At 42.4% G+C, this 21,276-nt stretch overlaps 1 protein-coding gene across 1 annotated transcript in view; it reads right to left on the bottom strand.

Moving 5' to 3' along the window:
• The window catches only part of cd109 (CD109 molecule), a 184,539-nt gene that overhangs the window by 27,634 nt on the left and 135,629 nt on the right, over nucleotides 1–21,276 (bottom strand). The window contains exons 16-18 of the mRNA XM_048600918.1: nucleotides 17,167–17,308; nucleotides 5,599–5,775; nucleotides 2,964–3,045 (exon numbers count right to left, since the gene is read on the bottom strand). Coding sequence (XP_048456875.1) covers nucleotides 2,964–3,045; nucleotides 5,599–5,775; nucleotides 17,167–17,308 — 401 coding nt within the window. The remainder of the gene's footprint in view (nucleotides 1–2,963; nucleotides 3,046–5,598; nucleotides 5,776–17,166; nucleotides 17,309–21,276) is intronic.

The following is a 21,276-nucleotide window of genomic DNA, read 5'->3' as shown; positions in this document are numbered from 1 at the left end:
TGGAATTTAAATTCAATAAAATATCTAGAATTAAGAGTCTAATGATGACCATGAATCCATTGCCGATTATTGGGAAAAAACCTATCTGGTTTACTTATGTCATGTAGTGAAGGAAACTGCCATCCTTACCTGGTCTGGCCTACATGTGACTCCAGACCCACAGCAATGTGGTTGACTCTCAACTGCTATCTGGGCAATTAGGGATGGGCAATAAATGCTGCCTGGCCAGTGATGCCCTCATCTCGTTAATGAATAAAGGAAAGAAAAAATTCCTGTTTGTGATTGAAACAAGAATGAAAGGGCATGGATTTAAAGCGATGTGTAAAAAGGAGCAAATATGATGTGAGAAAAATCTTTTTCTCTCAATGAGTAGCTAGGACGTGGAATGCACTGCCAAGAAATGTGGGGGAGACAGGTTCAAAGGGGGCATTGGATGAAAATTTGGACAGAAATAGCGTGTAAGGATATGGGGACAAGGCAAAAAATTGTTACTAGGTAATGACGCTCGTGTGAAAGGCCAGTGTAAACACGATGGGCTGAATGGTCTCTTCTGTACCGTAATAATTCTGTGATTGTATCGACTAAGAAAGAATGAACAGTCTGGGTCTCTTTTCTCTAGGGTTGAGAATACTGATGGCCTGATAGGAATCCTTAAAGTTACTCAAGGATTCGACAAGTGAAAAATTAAAGCCATATTTGAAGAAACCTAAAGCCAGGGGCTGCCCATATAAGATATTGATTTACAGGGAAGACTCAGAAACATGTCATCTGATATCTGAGAGCGAGATCAGAATAAAGGACACAGATTACAGGCAAGTGGCCAGAGGTGAGATGGGAAATGCTTCATTCTTTTTACACAGTGAGATGTCATGGCCTGGAACAACATTCCTCCTATTCACAGTCACTGGGAGGATCTCAGTGTGCAGATATATTGGCTTCCACTTCCAGAAACCATTGCCATGCAAAAACAAATTGAACAGATTGCGCACCTGGAATGTTCTGCTTTGAGGATGATGGAGACAGCTTCAGCAGACAGTCATTAATGGGGGCAGTGGGAGAAGGAAGGAGAATGAGGTTGAGAAACATGTCAATCATGATCAAATGGCAGAACAGACTTGATGGGCCAAATGGCCTCATTCTGCTCCTATACCTTATGGTCAGTCAACTGCTGTCCAGAGCCTTGAGTCTTTCTTTACTAGTTTGTGGGATGTGGGTGTCACTAGCAGGGCCAGTATTTGTTGCCCATCCCTCATTGCCCCTGGCCTGAGTGGTTTGCTAAACTATTTCGGTGCCAGCTACATTTGGAGTGACACATAGGCCAGGCCTTATAAGGCCACCAGGTTCCTTCCTTGAAGTACAACAGTGAGGTTAATGGGTTTTTACAACAATCAACAATGCTCTCATGGTCACATTTGACCAGCTGTATATTCCAGATGTAAGAAGTGAATATCGTCATGGAGATTTAAACCACTACCCACACAGCATTAGCCTGGGCATCTGAATTTCTAATCTACTGACATAACCGTGATGTCATCTGCCCAAGAAGGTTAGATGCAGCAAAAGAAAATATATTTGACATAAGGCAACACTCTGTTTTCCCAGACCAGTAACATGGTTTCTGAAACTTGAGTCCTTTAAGAGCTGGACAGTGTCAATAAACAAATCTCAGTAGACTGTGAAAAGCTGTTAGCTGAAAGGCTGGTTTAAGTGGATGTGAAATGTTAGAGGTTTGCCAATGTCACTTACTGCCTTGCAAGACTTGCTGACCACAAAAAGGCTTAGTTCAGTCAAAAATTAGCAATGTTTATCTTTGAATCACTTGTACTTTAACCGTTTTTAAAAATGTGAGTAATGGAACTCAGTGCTTATACATCCATTGTATGTGATATTCCTTCCTTCAAAACGTGCATATTGTGTGTTTGCAGCTCTTCAAAATCTGCAGCCAACTGCTTAACATCCTCATCAATATTTAAGGAGGAAGTGTATGAAAGGAGGAGCAAAGGAAGCTATTGTATTTATTCGCAAATTGTGTGTCAGGAGGTCCTTTCTAACGCACCCCTGTTGAGAACATGAAGGGTAAGATGTGTGGTGCTTAGCAGGAGCAAAACAGGAAATTGTAGTAAAGTGCTGATGGCAGCAACATCAAAACAAGAGAGAGAGAGAGAAATGGAGAAAGAGTGAAACAGCAAGGGAGACAGAATGAGACAAAGGAGAAAGAGTGAGACAGCAGGAAAGAGAGTGAGAGAGTGAGACAATGAGAGAGAGAGAATGAGACAGGAGGAAAGGGAGAGTGAGAAACAGCAGGAGAGATAAATTGAGAGCGTGGGAGAGAGAGAGAATGAGATAGTGAGACTGCGGGAGAGAGAGAATGAGACAGCAGGACAGAGAGTGAGACAGCAGGAGAGAGAGAAGGAGAGAGTGAGAGAGAAAGGATGAGAAGTGAGAGAGAGAATGAGACAGTGAGAGAGAGAATGAAACAGTGGGAGAGAGAGAGAATGAAACAGTGGGAGAGAGAATGAGTGTGAGACAGACAGAATGAGAAAGCAGGGGAGAGAGAGAATGAGATAGCGGGAGAGAGAGATTGAGATAGTAGGAGAGAGAACAAAACAGCAAGAGAGAAAAAGTGAGGAAGACTGAAAGAGTGGGAGAGAGAGCATGAGAGAGCAAGGGTCCAAGAGACAGTGAAGGAGAGTAAGAAAATGAGGGACCAAGACAGAATGAGACACCGAGACAGGGAGAAAGAAGAAAATCATTCATATTTACTCGTGTGAATTGGTCATTCCTTCCTAACATTTGATAGCAATCCCCTTAGCCTTCTTTAGTAATTAAACTGAAGAAAATAGTTATAAACCGTGCAACAGAATATTTTTGGGTTGTTTCCACAACCAAGTGAATGAGAGCTTTGTAACCAGAGGTATAAATGGAAGGGGCATTCAGTTATTTTGCGCCAAAAAATTTCTTACCAAGTACTTCCGGAAGGATCAGAATTTCCAAAAGCACTGAAGGAACCATCCGATCTTTGGTATGTCAACTCCCTTTGGTAACCTGAATAACAAGATTATAAACTGACAACTGGATGGAGACTGAGAGGGAAATTGAATCCAACCATTGATGGTAGGGGGTCAGATAGGAAGGATAGACTTGTGTTGGAGTGAAGTTTCAATAAGTAGGTCCCAGGGGATGAGAGAACTGACCAATGGCGAGAGACAGAGCAAATTGGACCTATAATCTCTGGAGTTTCGAAGAACAATCTCATTGAACTACATAATGCTGGGAAGGGGTTTGACAGGGGATAATGTAACAATGAGAGACAGAGAGAATAAGACAGCATGAAAACTTTTTTTGCTGACTGGGGAATCTAAAACATAGGGCACAGGCTCAGGATAAAGTGTTGATCATTCAGGGCTGAAATGAGGAGAAATTTCTTTAATTAAATGGTTGTGAGTCTTTAGAAGGTTCCATACCAAATCATTGTAGTTGATCCATCTTTTGTAGAGATTGAAAGTTGGGGTAGACAGATTTTTGATCCAGGGAGATGGGGAGTTGGAGGAAAGTGTATTTCAAGTCCATGCTCAACTATGACCGTTTTAATGTTCCAGACACCACCATCACCATCCCTGGAAATGTCCTGTCCCCATGGCAGGATAGACCCAGCAGAGGTGGCAGCATTGGTTTACAGTCGGGAGGGAGTTACTCTGGGAGTCTTGAACATTGACTCTGGACCCCATGGTGTCTCATGGCTTCAGGTTAAAAATGAGTAAGGAAACCTCCTGCTGATTACCACGTACTATCCTCCTTCAGCTGGTGAATCAGTATTCCTCCATGTTGAACAACACTTGGAGAAGCACTGAGGATGGCAAGGGCACAAAATGTACTCTGGGTGGGGGATTTCAATGTCCACCACCAAGAGTGGCTCGGCAGAAGTACTACAGATCGAGCTGGTCGGGGTCCTAAAGGACATAGCTGCTAGACTGGGTCTGCGGCAGGTGGTGAGGGAACCAACAAGAGGGAAAAACATACTTGATCTTATCCTTACCAATCTGCCATGACAGTATCGGTAAGAGTGACCAGTGCACAGTCGTTTGGGAGACAAAGTCCCACCTTCCATCGTGTTGTGTGGCATTATCGCCGTGCCAAACGGGGCAGACTTTGAACAGATCTAGCAACTCAAGACTGGGCATCCACGAGACGCTGTAAGGTTGCTAAAAGCAGGAGAATTGTACTCCAGCACAATCTGTAACCTCATGGCCCGGCATATCCCTCACTCAACCATTACCATCAAGCCAGGGGATCAACCCTGGTTGAATGGAGAGTGCAGGAGGGCATGCTAGGAGCGGCACCAGATATACCTGAAAATAAGGTGTCAACCTGCTGAAGCCACCAAACAGAACTACTTGCATGCAAAACAGCATAAGCAGCAAATAATAGACAGAGTTAAGAGATCCTACAACCAACGGCTCAGATCTACACTCTGCAGTAAAGAAATTTGAAACCATCCAGGATAAAGTAGCCTGCTTGATTGAGACCACATCCAGAAACATCCACTCTCTCCACTGCTGACGCTCAGTAGCAGCAGTGTGTACTATCTACAAGATGCTCTGCAGAAATTCATCAACAATCCTTAGACAACACCTTCCAAACCCACAACCACTTCCAGCTAGAAGGTCAAGGGCAGCAGATACATGGGAACACCACCACCTGCAAATTTCCCTCCAAGCCATTCACCATCCTGACTTGGAAATATATTGTCATTCCATCAGTGTCACAGGGTCAAAATCCAGGAACACTTTCCCTAACATGTGTCTATTTACAGCACATGGACTGCAGCGGTTCAAGAAGGCAGCTCACCACCACCTTCTCAAGGGGCAACCAGGGACAGGCAATAAATGCTGGCCTGCCAGCGAAGCCCATGTCCCATGAGTGAATTAAAAAATAGGTGCAGATGGCTCTCCATTCAGTCTTGTCTAATACTGCTCGTTTTTCTTGTGCACTTATGTTTGTGCTGCCATTTCGGAAGAAAGGCAATATATAGAAATGGACAGAACAGGCTTAACAATGTGCAGGAGGAATTTGCAAAGTCTGACTTACTTTTGTTGGCGCACATTGACCCAATAATAGAGGTTGGGCAGATGCTAAAATAAGAAACCTATCCACCATTTGTAAATAAATAATTAAGAGTTATTGGGATCGGTAGCAGCTCCATCCACCCTGTCCTCACCAAACCCCAGCTGGTATGGCAGTTGCATGGGAGTGGGCATACTACCTGTGTAAGGAAGCTTTAAAATGGAGGGAAGAAAGGGGTGTTACTGTCCACTGGGAGTGCCCTTTACAACGACACCACTCCCCATCTCATCAGATGATAGTACACCTCCCTTACTTCCCAACTGCTGGCTCTGAAAAACCCACTCTCCAAAACTCCATCACCACCCACTCATGCCCCCGAGCTTTCAAAACCCTCCCTAAGCCAATACTTCAGATTTTCCCGAATCTGGATCTATCCAGTCCTTTTTTTCAGGGCTTCCAGCAGTCTGAACATTCCTCCTCCTGCCCATGTGGCTGTCAGCCCCACTGTCACAATCATCAAAGGACAAAACCCACCTTGCATCAAATACGACAAAGCCTTCTCCTTAATCTCCTCATTAACTTGGTTAATGGCTGTTAGGTATTGCAAAATATACACGTTTGGAGCAAATCTGATCATATTTTGTTCACCACATCCATAAGGCATCTGAAGAAGGTCCTCGATTCCATTGATGGAAGGTCCAAGGACATCACCTGAAAGAGAGAAACAGTTCTCATAATGCATTTAGTTTGCCCTTGAAATGCAATTGCCACAAACTGACCCAGTTCCCAAAGAGATAAATATTCTGCCATAATCTGGGCCTGTACTCATTTTGTAAAAATAGTCTTAAAGTCTCAAAATCGGCCAGTGAAGATAAGGCTGTACTGAACAGAGTCTGGATAATGAATCAAATTGTTGTTGGAGCAACTGTTTCCTCATTGACTATGCACAATTTTGACCTGTTACTTCCTGGACAAGAGGTGTGTCAGTCAAGATGCCAGATAGGACTTTGAACAAACTACGGAAGTTCCCCAGGTGGGCAGTGAGGGTTAAGGGGCAGCCCATGTCCAGTCTGGAGTTACTTATTGGTCTATTCATTCTGATGGGAGGTCTCTTCCACTGGACGACTGACCCGAGTGGCTGACCTTTTAGTGTCTATCGTGACAGTGAGTGTGGTGAACACACATTCCCGGCAGGTATTGCTCAGTACAGGTGGAAAGGTCACGGCAGCCCAGTTATCAGGGAATGCAGGAACGTAGGAACCTTTACAACAGCTGGCTCGTATATAGGATGGCCCAGGCATTAGCTCATTCAAACATTTTCAGGCCATGTTTGAGGAAGACGCCCCTTTAATGCTTTCCAGCCAAAAAAGACAGACAGAGGGAAATCAGTTATGAAAACAGTTCCAACAACACTCAAAAGGCTCATCACCATCCAGGACAAAGCAACCTGCTTGACTGGTACCCCATCTTCCACCTTCAACATTCACTTCTTCCATGATCCATACTATGAGCCAAGAGCTGGGAAATGGGAGTAGAGTCATTGGATGCAGATGGAAGGCTGAAGGGCCTTTTTCCTGTACTGTAGACTCTGTGACTCTCTGACAGGGGTAGCAGAGTGCAAATATTTTTCAGTCAACCTGTTCAGATATGTTATGACACATGTCTGAGGCAGGTGGGATTTCTACCAGCAATGCGGTCAGATCACATTTGGAGTCTTGCATTCAGTTCTGGGCACTTTATTTAAGCAAGAACATTAAAGTTCCGAGAGAGGTGCAAAGGGGATTTACCAGAATTATATCAGGAATAAGAGATTTTAGATACAAGGAAAGATTAGAGGAATTAGTCTTATTCTCCTTGGAGCAGACAAGATTAAGAGGTCACCTCATTGGAGGTATTCAAAATAATGAACAATTTTGACAGGGTAAAGAAAGATATTCTGTTTCCCCTAGTTGGTATGTCAGTAACTAGGGGGTCAAAATTTCAAAATTGTTAACAAGAGAGCTAGGAGTGAGATGAGGAGAAACTTCTTTATGCAGAGAGAGGTTAGGATTTGGAATGCACTGCTTTGGAGAGTGATGGAGGCAGATTCCACAGGAGATTTCAAAAGAGAGATGGATATATATTTGAAAGTGATGATGTTAGAGGTCTATAGAGATAGGGCTGGAGAGTGGGACTAGCTGGGTAGCTATTTTGAGAGCCAGGACAGCCACGATGGGTCATATGGCCACGCTCTATACTGTAAAATTCTATAACTCACCGACGTACTTCAACAATACATTTTAAATCCATGATCTCTACCACCTCGAAAGGCAAGGACAGCAGATCCATGGGAGTACCACAACACCCTGAATTGGAACAATACCGTTGTTGGTTTTCTGTGACTGAGTGCAAGTCCCACAATCCCTTTTCCTCACCTCGCTCTGAGTGGAGTTATACCACATGCGCTGCAGGAGTTCAGGAAGGCAGCTCACCATGATCGTTTCAAGACCAATTTGTGATGCCCAATAAAAGCTGCCCTGGACAGTGGCACCTATATCCCAAAGGTGATTTTCTTTTAATCAAATAAAGCCACTTTTGCACAGTAAAATCCCACAAAGATACAAGCATCAGAACTGTCTTTCAGTGGACATTGAGTGATAATGGCAACGTTTGTGGAAAAAGAAGCAGACCAATTTTTGATCTTTTAGCTAAACTTGATACATACTGACCAATGCTTTCCTGAGAAACTAGGATTCCATTTTAAAAATCATTGCGGCTGTAGAGAACACTGTTAGATCACTTTTGGAATATTCCATTCAGTTCTGGTCTCCCTGCTTTAGGAAAGATGTTGTAAAACTTGAAAGGGTTTAGAAAAGATTTACAAGGATGTTGCCGGGCCTGGAGGGTTTGAGCTATAGGTAGGGGCTGAACAAGCTGGGGCTATTTTCCCTGGAGCATCCCTGGAGGCTGAGGGGTGACCTTGTAGAGGCTTATAAAATCATGAGAGGCATGTAGAGGCTAAAATAGATGTCTTTTCCCAGGGTAGAGAGTCCAAAACTAGAGGGCACCGGTTTAAGGTGAGAGGGGAAAGATTTAAAAGGAACATCAGGGGCAACTTTTTCACTCACAGGGTGGTGCGTGTATGGAATGAGCTGCCAGAGGAAGTGGTGAAGGCTGGTACAATTACAGCATTTAAAAGGCATCTTGATGGGCTACATGAATAGGAAGGGTTTGGAGAGTAATGGGCCAAATGCTGGCAAATGGGACTAGATTAGTTTAGGATATCTGGTCAACATTGACGAGTTTAGCCAAAGGGTCTGTTTCTGTGCTGTACAGCTCTATCACTCTGTGGCTCATTCCAGATGATTTCAAGATCCAAAGCATGAGATTTTTTAAAAAAACTATGAATTATTAAGATGTTAATTTAAAAATTTGAATTCACAAACTGCTTGAACTAAAATAAATAGATAAAGTGACAACGTTGCTTTAACATGCATTGAGCACCAAATCTTTGGAAGGAATGGATTGTGAACCCAAAACAAAAAATCCAAAGAACTGTAGAAGCTGAAAATCAGAAAGAAAAACACAAATTGCTGGAAAAACTCAGCAGATCTGGCAGCATCTGTGAAGAGAAATCAGAGTTAACATTTTGGGCCTATTCTGAAGAAGGGTCGTGGATCTGAAACTTTCTTTCCACAGATTGTGAACCGTTCTGGACTCCTTATCTAAGGAAACATGTGCTGTCATTGGAGGCAGCCCAGAGAAGGCTTGTTAGATTGATCCAGGGTGTGGAGGGATTTGCTTAGGGGCTTGAGCTTGTACTCATTGTAGTTTAGAAGAATGAGAGTAGACAGAAGTGAAACATACAAGATTCAAAGTGAGTTTGACAAGGTAACTGCAGAGAGAAACCAACACTGTGTAATAGAGTCATAGCATCTTACATCAGGGAAACAGACCCTTAGATCCAACTTGTCCTTGCTGACCAGATATCCTAAATTAATCTAGTTCCATTTGCCAGCAATTGGCTCATATCCCTCTATTCATGTACACTTCCAGATGCCTGTTGAATGTTGTAATTGTACCAGCCTCCAACACTTCCTTTGGCAGCTTAATCCACACACGCACCAATCTCTGAGTGAAAAAGCTGCCCCTTAGGTTTCGTTTATATCTTTCCCCTCTCACTTTAAACATATGCGCTCTAGTTTTGGACTCCCCTATCCTGGGGAAAAGACCTTGGCTATTCACTCTATCCATGACCCTCATGTTTTTATAAACCTCTATAAGATCACCTCTCAGCCTCCAATACTCCAGGGAAAATAACCCCAGTCTATTAAGCCTCTCCCTTTAGCTCAAACCCTCCAGTCCCAGCCATATGCATGTAAATCTTTTCTGCACCCCTTTCAAATTTAACAACATCTTTCCTACAGAAGGATGATCAGAATTGAACTCAGTATTCCAAAAGTGGGCTGGAGAAACTCAGCAGGTCTGTTAGCATCTCTGGAGAGAAAAACAGAATTAACATTTGATTCCGGCATGATACCTCTTCGGAACAGAGAGATTGTTTCCACTTGAGGGACCAGAGGGTATAATCTCAGCATAAAGCATGGAGGATTTTTTTTTTTCTGAGCATGGTGAATCTGTGGAATTGTTTGCTGCAGAGGGCTGTTGAGGCTGGGTCATTAAGTATATTCAAGGTTGAGATAGACAGATTTTAATCAATAAGGATTACGGGGAAAAGGTAGGGAGTGGAATTGAGGACTATCTGATAAGTAATCTCACTGAATGGTAGAGTTGATGGGCTGAATGGCCTAGTTCTGCTCCTACAGCTTATGGTCTTTGTATTAATCAGAACAATGGGGAGAGCTCCCATGCCCCTCTCTGAAGTAGTGCCTCTGGATCATTAACATCCTCCTGAGAGGACTGGAGGGGGTCTTGGTTTCTGGCAGTCACTCTAATAGCATTATAGTCCCTTTGCACTGAAAACAAAAAGTTCTGGAGATCACAGAGGGTCAGGCTGCATCCAAAGAGAGAAAACAAGAGCCTGCGTGACTCTTTGTTCTGCACTGGGAGTACCAGCATGAACTGTATTCCCCAGCTTTTGGAACAGCTCCTGACCTTCTTACGCAAAGGTGACTGTGCTACCTACTGAGTCAAGGCTGACACCAAAAACAGTCATAAAGAGGTCTCAGAGTTGGATACTAATCAAAAGTCCTTGGAAGAAAAATGTAGAAAGTACAATATGGAAGGATCTAAGCTGATGAGAGATTTCCAGCTGGAGCAAACTCAACTACTCCCAGATTCCTGGCTCGGTCCCCGGCTCATTTATACTTATATGAAGTGGTGGCCCCCAAGGGAGTCAGTAGCTCATTTGATAAGTTTTCAATGCTGCTGAAGCCAATGCATTAAAGAGAAATGGAGGACCGGTGATGCATTTCAGGTTTATTTGCTTCCAATGAAAGTGCCCAGACTACGAATGCCCAGACACAGAATTCTAACGCATAAGAACTTCCATAACATTTGGGTAATGCTGCAGAGAACTGAATTTATATTTAGTGCACATGAAAAGCTTTGTTAACAGCTCTTGTGACTTAACTCTTCTGCCTACAGGAGAGGAGCGATCATAAACCAGGGTTATACTCTCTGGTATTTAGAAGGTGAAGAGGAGAGTTGATTGAAGTTATCAAGATATTAAAGACAACCAGGGCCCCTCTTGTGGTGCAGTGGTAGTGTCTCTACCTTTGAACCAGAAGACCCAGGTTCAAATCCCACCTACTCTTAAGGCATATAATAATGTCCCTGAACAGGCTGATTAGGGGAAAAATAGGTTGAATAGATTAAAAAAAAATTGAAGGAGAACAGACTATACAGAAAGCTATTCTTGCTGGTCAGACAAGCCACAACTAGAGCACAGAACCTCAAACTTAGAGGCAGACCTTTCAGGAGTAAAACTCAAAAAGAAATTCTATACACAAAGGCAGGCAATGTTTATAACTTTCTTTTGCAAATGGAAGCTCAATCAATTCTTAAATGTTTACCTGAGACAGATGAATTTTTCTTAACCAAAGCAGTTTGGGACATGGGCTGGTTTATGGAGTTAGGTTGTAGGTTAACCATGAAAGCAGAGTGATAGAACAGACTCAATAAACTAAATGGCCTCCTCCTGGTCCTATATATAATTGCATGTATTACTTGGCTTGGAACACTCTAGTTTCAGCATTGAAACAAAATGCCAGTAGTCAAGGATTATTACTACTTCAAGAATGTGCAAAGCCTTATCCAGTCATGACATTAACAGTGCTGGTGTGTGAACATGCAACACAAAAGCTCTTCTAACTCCTTGTTTAATTACATGGTCCTCCAGATTTTAAATATTTTCTGAAGGAGTTCCACTTACCTGCCTTTGACCCTGATGTATTTTCATACTTTTCTCTGGATCTTCTAATAAATTCACCCAATTTCTCCCCGACTTATCTCATTTTATATATAAAATCTCATTCATGTCTTCATTACCTCCAAGCTTGGCCGTTCCAACACACTTGGGACTGATCTCCCACAGTCTATATTCTGTAAGCTTTAAGTCATCTGAAACTCTGTTAATCAAGTATGTTCGCACCAAGTCCCATTCTCATATCACCCCTGTGCTTAGTGGCCAACATTAACTCTTAGTCACAAGTAGCACCTTGAATGTAAAATTGTCATCCCTGTTTCCAAATCTCTCTGCGGCCTCGGGCCTTCCTATCTCTGTAAGTTTCACAACACTGCAATGTCTGCAATACTCTCATTCTGGCCTCTTGTGCAGTATAATCGGTCCACTATGGGTGTCCTGAGCTGCCTGTGCCCTAAACCCTGGAATTCCCTCCCTAAACCTGACTCTGCCTCTCTGTCTCACTTTCCTCCTTTAAACCTATCTGTTTGACCAAGAATCTGCCCTAAAATCTCCTGATGTCGCTCGGTGACATGTTTTAAAATGCTCCTGGAAAGCTTGTTTTCTTTTCTGAAGAAGGGTCCAGACCCGAAATATCAGCTTTCCTGCTCCTCTGATGCTGCTTGGCCTGCTGTGTTCATCCAGCTCTACACTTTGTTGTCTTGGAAAGCTAGTTTGGTGGTTTTAGTACATTAAGGCCACTGCATAAGTGTCAAATGTTTTTTATTCTTACCCCTACTGACAAAATTCTCAACTGGTTCAATATATTTTTGAGGGGAGATTATCCACTACCTTTTGTGTGTGGAAAGTACTTCCTGACACCATCTCCAAACAACCTGGCTCAAAGTTCCTAAAGGTCTCAACTCACTAACAGTGGAAACCTATTTCCTCCCATCTAACTCTTTAACATTTTACTATCATCAGATAGCCCCTAGAATCAAGCATCTACTTAAGGAAAATAAATGAAAAGCTTTCTCTTCATTTAAGATTATCAACCCGAGTGTTAATTGAACTGCTGTTGAGGTGAAGACTGAGCATCATATCTGCTTCCAGCGTTCCTCAGTTTAGCAGTAGGAAAATCGACAGGGATTCCCCCTCCCTGCAAGCTGTCCAACCTCCTCTCACAGATATTGTACCCATGGAGGACCAGTTCCTGTTGTGATACCCTGACATAGTTATAGAATCATAGAATCCTACGGTACAGAAAAGGCCCTTTGGCCCATTGTGTCTGCACTGCCAAAGCTACACTAAATCTCCACTTATCCTACTTTCCCACACTAGGCCCAAAGCCTTGAATGTTATGACACTTCAGTGCTCATCCAAGTACTTTTTAAAGGTTGTGAGGTTTCCCACCTCAAATACCCTCACAGGCAGCGCATTCCAGACCCTCACCACCCTCTGGGTGAAGAAATGTTTCCTCAAAACCACTCTCAACCTCCTGCCTTCCGTCTTAAAATTATGTCCCCCTGTTATTGACCCTTTGACTAAGCTGCTTTCTATCCGCTGTGTCCATGACCCTCATAATTTTATACAACTCCATCAGGTTGTTTCTCAGACGTCTCTGCTCTAAAGAAAATAACCCAAGTTGATCCAAAGATAGCAAGAACTGCAGATGCTGGAGTCAGAGATAACAAAGTGTGGAGCTGGAGGACTTATCCAGCCTCTCTTAATTGCTGAAATACTCCATCCCAGTTGATCAACAATGTAGGGCCATTTGAACAACATGCTAGAATATGTTTTGAACAACAGCACATAATTCTGGGCAAATTAAAAACCAAAAGAATTGTGGATGCAGTAAATCAGAAACAAAAATGAAAATCAAAAACTGAAATTGCTGGAAAAGCTCACCAGGTCAGCAGTATCCGTGGAGAGAAGTCAGAGTTAATGTTTCAGGCCGAGTGACCCTTCACCTTGTGCTAGGAAGGGTGCTATTGAACTGAGAAGGGTGCGAAAAGGATTTACAAGGATGTTACTGAGACTGGAAGATTTCAGTTATAAGGAGAGGCTGTATAGGCTGGGACTATTTTCCACCTGAAGTGTAGGAGGCTGAGGAGTGGCCTTATAGAGGTTTATAAAATCATGAGGGGCATAGACAAGGTGATTAGGGGGCAGGGGAGTCCCTAGGGGGCATAGGTTAAAGGTGAGAGGGCAAAGATTTAAAAGGGGCCTGAGGCATAACTCTTTCACACAGAGGGCAGTGCATTTATGAAATAAGCTGCCAGAGGAAGTGGTAGAGGGGGGTACAATTACAACATTTAAAAGACATTTGGATAGGTACATGGACAGGAAAGATTTAGAGGGATATGGGCCAAACGCAGGCAAATGGGACTAGTTCAGTTTGGCAACGTGGTCAGCATGGACGAGTTGGGCTGAAGGGTCTATTTCCATGCTGTATGACTGTATGACTCCAGGCAGAGGCAAGCACTACCTACTGAACTGCAGCCAAATGCAGAACAATGTTCTCAGGCAAGGGCAGGGAACAATGACAGACAAAATTAAAAGAAAAGAAACTGGAAAATACTCCATATCTGGCCACATCACAGTCTAAACAAAATGACTGTTTAAGAAATGAGACAGATTAGACGCAGATGTGTCCTGTGAAAACAATTGAATTCAGAAGGAAGAAAAAGATGGGTTCTTTGTAAGAATAAAGAATCTTGCTGAAAATAGACCTCTTAGCCGGAGCATAGTGTTCAGATGAAAAACACATGCTTCTCGAAACTGGAAGCATTGCTAATAATTGGAGGATAAAGCCCAGTGAATTAGACACTAGATCTGTCAGTAATCTATGAAGCACCTTGTTGTTGAATACCTGCTCCTATTGCCACACTGACCACCAAGGCTACATCAAATTTTATCTGTCCACTGGTCAGAGGCTAAGCATTAGTAGGTGCTGTTGGCTGGCACTGTGAAAGGCACCCACTCCACAGGTATTGTCATCCTACCTTGGGCACTCTGGTGTCACTGCTTTCTCTTGTCATAAAGGCACAGTCAACCCATCACTTCATATAGACAGTACACAAACAGGCCATTCAGCTCAACTGGTGATGGTGTTTATGTTCCATCCCAGCTTCCTCCAATTTGACTCCACCTATCAGCGTGCAGTTCTATTCCTCCTGCTGACATGCTTTAATCTAGCTTCTCTTTACATGCACCGAAGCAAAGCCACTCATAACTTCAAAGACCTGTATTCAGTTGCCTCGCAGCTAACTGTTTTCCAGAGAGGAGCATTTCTGTTCTTGAAGTCTATGCGTCTCTCCTCAAGCTCCTTGTCATTGTCAAATACATGACCACCTTTAAATGCTTGATTCCTCAACTAATTTTTTTTTTCCCCTGACTTAGCCTTAATGAAAATTATGGTTGCAGTGTTTGATGGTTTAGTGTTTGATTGAAATTGATGCTCGTTTGATTAAGTTTCAATGTGGACTCAGAGAAGTAGAAAAAAGCTGTAGAAAGAATTGTCAACAATGAGCTAGAAATGAATGAAACAGGTATCTTAGAGCATTGTGAATAAAACCTGCTACACACATACAGATCAGTGTCATCTCTGCATAGAAACCGAGTATAAAATATACAACAATGATCATTTGTCATTAAATCATCCTTAAGTTCTCTGTAGCTTATTGCAGTCAACTAAAACATTTCCATACAACAACCTTCATCTTGTACAACTCAATTGATAACCACCCAACTCCTAGCCTTAAACATCATACACCTTTTTATCTACGAGGACACAAGTCTGTCAAAGGTACATTTGAGTGGTTTGTTAGCCTCGTTTCAGAGGGTAAAAGTGGGATTGGTGTCACGTGGAGAACACAGTGAACAAGGATGGCACCTTTCCTTCCCAAAAGTGCTGCTTGGGTTTGTGTACTGACCCATGCAGATGAAAATCTTTCAATTCGAGAATCCATTTCGCTTATCACTTTCAATGCAAACAGTTCCATAATGGAGATTTAAACTTGCATGTCGAGAACATGGTCACTGGTTTAGCAACGTAATCTGTATGCTACCACAGTCAAGATTAAGTCAGAAGTCACACGATACCAGGTTACAGTCCAACAGGTTTATTTGAAATCACAAGCTTTCGGAGCGCTGCTCCTTCATCAGGTGAAGTGAACAAAAGCACAAAGGCACAGAATTAATAGGCAGAGAGAACAAAAGATCATACAAATGGTGTGAGTGGAGTGTCGACACGCTGAATAATAAGTCTCTGCAGGTGATCAAAAGTGTCAGATGGTGTGAGTAAAGTGTCAACAGCTGAATAGCAAGTGAAAGGGATAAGTTATGATCCAATTAATTGAGGCAGAAAGATAACTACACAAAATTAAAAATAAGATGGTGCTGGACACAAACCAAATGACTGGAATAACATGCTAGGTATAAGAGTCACATGCTGAGGGTCTGACCAAAGTAATGAGTAATCCAAAACTGTATAAACTAATTAAGGTAGAGAGATTATAACAAGTTATCAAGGTGATGGTGTTAAAACAGGACAGTAAGGAAGATTTTACAGATACAGAACAGTATGGTGGGGTTACATGTAGCATGACATGATCCCAAAATCATGGTTGGGGCCATCTTCATGGGTACAGAACTTGGCTCTCAGCCTCTGCTCAGTGATTCTCTGTTGTTGTGTATCTTGAAGTCCACCTTGGAGGATGCTTGCCCAAAGATTGGAGGCTCAATGCCCTTGACTGCTGAAGTGCTCCCTGATGGAGAGGGAATATCCCCATCTGACAATTGTTGCACAGTGTCCATTCATCCATTGTCATAGCATCTGCATGTTCTCGCCAATAAACCAGGCCTCAGGGCATCCTTGCCCACAGCGTTTGAGATAGATAACATCGGCCGAGTCACATGAGGATCTGCTGTGCATGCGCTGGATGGTGTTCCTACGTGGGATGGTAGTGTCCATGTCGATGATCTGACATGTCTTCTAGAGGTTGCCATGGCAGGTTGTATAGTGTTGCAGTTGATGTTGTCCTGAAGGCCGGGTAGTTTGTTACGAACAATGGTCTGTTTAAGGTTTGGTGGTTGTTTAAGGAAGAGAAGTGGGGGCATAGGATTGACTGTATGATCTTTTGATCTCTCTGCCCATTGATATCTCTGCCTGTGCCTGTGTGCCTTTCTTCACTTCACCTGATGAAGGAGCAGTGCTCTGAAAGCTTGTGATATCCGATAAACCTATTGGACAATAACCTGGCGTTATGTGACTTCTGACAGTCCAACACCAGCACCTTCACATCATGGCTACTGAAGATTAAATAAATGATGAGAAGAGGGAAGATCTAATGAACTTGTTGTGAATGTTAAAAGGACCTAACTGTGTAGATATAGAGAAATGATTTCCTCTCATGGGTGGATGAAGAACAAGGGAAATGATCATAAAATAAGTAATAAAACCAAAAAGCATTTTTCACATAAGGGAGAGTGGCAAGCTGGAACTCTGTCCCCCAAGAAACTGTGCACGTTTGGAGTCAAAAGGAGTTTTCAAGTCCTAAATGAATACGTTTTGTTGGTTAGAGCTGTCAAGAGAAGGCAGGTAAATGGATTAAAGGTACCAATTAGGACTGATTGAGCTGAACAATCAAATAGGCTTAAGTGATTGGATGCTCAAATCTGATTCTTATATTGCGATTTTATCATCTTCTGAAGAGGAGATTCAGAGATCTTGATAGAAGTAACCAGGGCTGGCTTACCGATCACAGTGATGTGGGCGATTTCGCTGCCTACCACCACATTTTCTGGAAAAGTGAACCGCACTTCCTTGGACCAAAGCTGTCCCCCAGCTTCTGGGGCAATGAACAGAGCCTGAGAGAATGACTTTTGTATTCCTTCAGCCTAGACACAGATGGGAAACAAATTGTTAAACACTGTTAGGTAAAAATCATAACCTGAACTCTGAAAATCTGGAATAATAAAGAAAAGGAAGCCAACTGACCAGGAGTCAAATTTAATAAATAAATCAGGAGTTCTGATGTTTATAGAGCTACAGAGTTTATAGAAGCTAGGAATCCTGTAGCAATTAACTCACCTCCTGTCTCCCCAAAGCCTGCCCACCACCTACAAGTCAGGAGTATGATGGAATACTCCCCAGTTGCCGGGATGGGTGCAGTATCGACAACATTCAAGAAGATTGAAACCTTCCTGGACAAACCCACACGCTTGACTGACACCTCATCCACAAACATCCACTTCCTTCCCCACTGATACTCAGTGTGCTTCAGAAATTCACCAAGCCTCCTTTGACAGCACCTTCCAAATCCATGGTCACTACCATCTGGATAGGAGATACATGGGAAAACCACAACGTGCAAGTTCCCCTCTGAGCCACCCACCATCATGGCTTAGAAATATATCACCATTCCTTCTCTATCGCCGGGTCAAAGATCTGGAATTCCCTCCCTAACAGCATTGTGGATCTATCTACAATGCATGGATTGCAGCGGTTCAAGAAGGCAGCTCACCACCTTCTCAAGAGCAACTAAGGACAGGCAATAAATGCTGGCCCAGCCAGTGACATCATTTCCTGTCAATGAATCCAAAGAACATTCTAGCACAGCAAAAGTCTTTTTAGCAAGCCAATAACATTATACCTTTAGCACTTTCTCTTTTGTCTTTTCCTCTGCTCTTTTTCCATCACTGCTCAGTGTCTGACGCTGAGAGTGACCTTATAGAGGTTTATAAAATCATGAGGAACATGGATAGGGTTAAAAGCCAAGGTCTTTTTCCAAGGGTAGGGGTGTCCAAAACTAGGGGGCATAGATTTAAGGTGAGAGGAGAAAAATTTAAAAGGGACTAAGGGATAACTTTTTCACACAGAAGGTGGTGCGTATGTGGAATGAGCTGCCAGAGGAAGTGTTGGAGGCTGGTACAATTACAACATTTAAAAGGCATCTGGATGGGTATATGAATAGGAAGGGTTTAGAGAGATACGGGCCAAATGCTGGCAAATGGGACTAGATCAGCTTAAGATATCTGGTCAGCACAGATGAGTTGGACCGAAGTGTCTGTTTCCATGTTGTATAACTCTATGACTCTATGCTCAATTCTGTTTTCAAATTTTTTTTTGACAACTTGAATCTGCCTCAATCACACTTTCAACTAGTACGTTCCAGATCACAACAAGTTACTGTGTAAAATTATTAATGTCAGACCATTTCCGGCTCTTTCACCAACCAGCCTTAAGCTTGTGTTCCTCAGGTTATCAACACACTGAAAACAGTTTCTCCTTACTTATTCTGTCAAAGGTATGCATGATTTTCAACACTGCCTTAAATCTCAATCAGATCAAGGTTGGCTGAGGTACATTGCATTGTTTTCATGTTCTGGCATATTCTTTTAGATGTCATTCTGGTAAAGAAGAAGGATTCTAGCAAGAGGCAACCGTGAACCAGGGACATTAAGGATAGCATCAAACTGCAAGAGAAAACATATAATATGGACAAGATTAGTGTTAAAGCCAGAAGACTGGGAATATTTTAAAAAGCAACAAAAGAAAACCAAAAAGTAAATAATGTTGAGGGGAAAATAAACTTTGAGTTTAAACTTGCAAGTAATATCAAGATGGAAAGCAAGAGCTTCCTTAAATATATAAAAAGAAAGAGACAGGCCAGGGTGGCACAGTGGCTCAGTGGCTCAGTGGTTAGCACTGCAGCCTCACAGCACCAGGAACATGAGTTTGATCCCAGACTCAGGTTACTCTCTGAATGGAGTTTGTACATTCTCCCTGTGTCTGCATGGGTTTCTTCCCACAGTCTAAAGATGTGCAGGTTAAGGTGGATTGGTTGTGCTAAATTGCCCATAGTATCCAGGGATGTGCAGGCTGGATAGATTAGCCATGGCAAATGCAAGGATAGCAGAGGGGGATAGGCCTGGCCTGGATGGGATGCACTTTGGAGAGTCAGTGTAGACTGAATGGCCTGCTTCTACACTATGTGGATCCTGTAATGAAATGGGGAGCCAGGAAATGGCAGAGAAATTGAGTCATTTTTTTGCATCCGTCTTCACAGTAGCAAACATTAATACTGAGGAATCAAGGAGGAGAGAAAAGAAATATAATAACTATTTTGAGGAAAAAGTGACAGGAAAACTAATGTGGCTAAAGAGAGATCCATCCACTAGATTTGATGTAATTCATACTGAGATATTAAAAGAAGTATCTACAGAGATAGTTAATGCACTGGTAGTAATTTTCCAAGAATCGTCAGGTTCTGGAAATGCCCCAGAGGACTGGAAAATTACTAACATAAAACCTTTCATTAAAAAGGGAAGGGGACAAAGAAAAGGTAACAATAGATTAATTTGCTTAATGTCTGTTATGTTGTGGAAACTGTTAAGAGTATATTACAAAGAATGTAAAAGCAGAGCATTTAGAAATACATAACACGATCAAACAGAGTCAGCATGAAGGGGAAATCATGCCTGACCAATTTACTAGCATTTCTTTGAGGAGTTAACAAGCAGGATAGATAAAGGCATTGGGCTACTTAATGAGATAGCAGCCCATTGTGTTGGAGGTAATATATTAGCATGGATAGGGGATTGGCTAGCTAGTAGAAAGTGTTTTCAGGATGGCTACCTGTGATTCGTGGAGCATCACAACAATCAGTGTTGGGACCATAATTATTTACAATATACATTAATGACTATGATGAGGAAAGTGAAGGCACTGTAGCCAAATTTGCAGATGACAAGAATAGATGGAAAGGTAAGAGATGCGAATGACAAAAACAGTCTGCAGATGGATACAGACAGTTTAAGCAAGTGGGTAAAAACATAGCAGATAGAATATAGTGTGAGAAAATGTGCGGTTATGCACTTTGGCAGGAAGAATAGAAGAGTTGAATATTATTCAGAGACATAGAGAGCGACAGCACAGAAAAAGGCCCTTCAGTCCATCGTGTCCATGCCAGTCACAAACAAGGGCCTAACTATTCTAGTCTCTTTTTAAAGCACTTGTTCCATAGATTTGTATGCCTTGGCATCACAAGTTCACAACTAAATAGTTCTTCAATGTTATGGAATTTTAAATGGAGATAAACTGCAGAAAGCTATGGAACAGAGGCATTTGGGAGGCCTCATCCATGAATCACAAACAGCAAGGATCTAAGCTCAGCGGGTAATAGGGAAGGCAAGTGTAATGTTGGCCTTTATTTAAAAGGTTATGGAGTATGAAAGTAGGGAAGCTTTGGCAATTCTATTCAAGGCACTGGTTAGACCACAGCTAGAACACTGTAAGCAGTTTTGGCCCCCTATCTATGGAAAGATATACTGGCATTGGAGGCTGATACCAGATATCAAGGAATTGTCTCATGAGGTGGGGTTGAGTAGGTTAGTTCTTTTCTCGTTCAAATATGGAAGAATGAAAGGCAAACTTATTGAAACATACTTAGGGAATTTGTCAGCGCAGATGCATAAAAAGGTTGTTTCCCCTTCTAAAGAGTCTAGAACCAGAGGACATAATCTCTGAATAAGGGATTGCATATATAAAATAGAGATGAGGAGGAATTTCTTCTCACAGAGACTTAGCGAATCTATGGAATTCTTTACCGCAGATGGTTGTTGAGGCTGGGTGGTTTAGTATATTCAAGGTTGAGAAGAAGTTTTTAATCACAAATGAAATCAAAGGTTATAGAGAAGGAAAATGGAGCTAGGGATTAAAAAATCACTCACAATCTCATTGAATAGCAGAGCAAACCCAATGGGCTGAATGGCCTACTCTGCTCCTATGTTTTATGGCCTTTTGCAAGCCATCAAAAACGTGGAACTTCATCCTACCTTTGGCTTCCCTTTCAAACCTCGAGTTG

Source organism: Rhincodon typus, chromosome 9, assembly GCF_021869965.1.
Source record: "Rhincodon typus isolate 14 chromosome 9, sRhiTyp1.1, whole genome shotgun sequence".
NCBI classification, from domain to species: domain Eukaryota; kingdom Metazoa; phylum Chordata; class Chondrichthyes; order Orectolobiformes; family Rhincodontidae; genus Rhincodon; species Rhincodon typus.
This window is presented reverse-complemented; position numbering and strand designations above follow the sequence as displayed.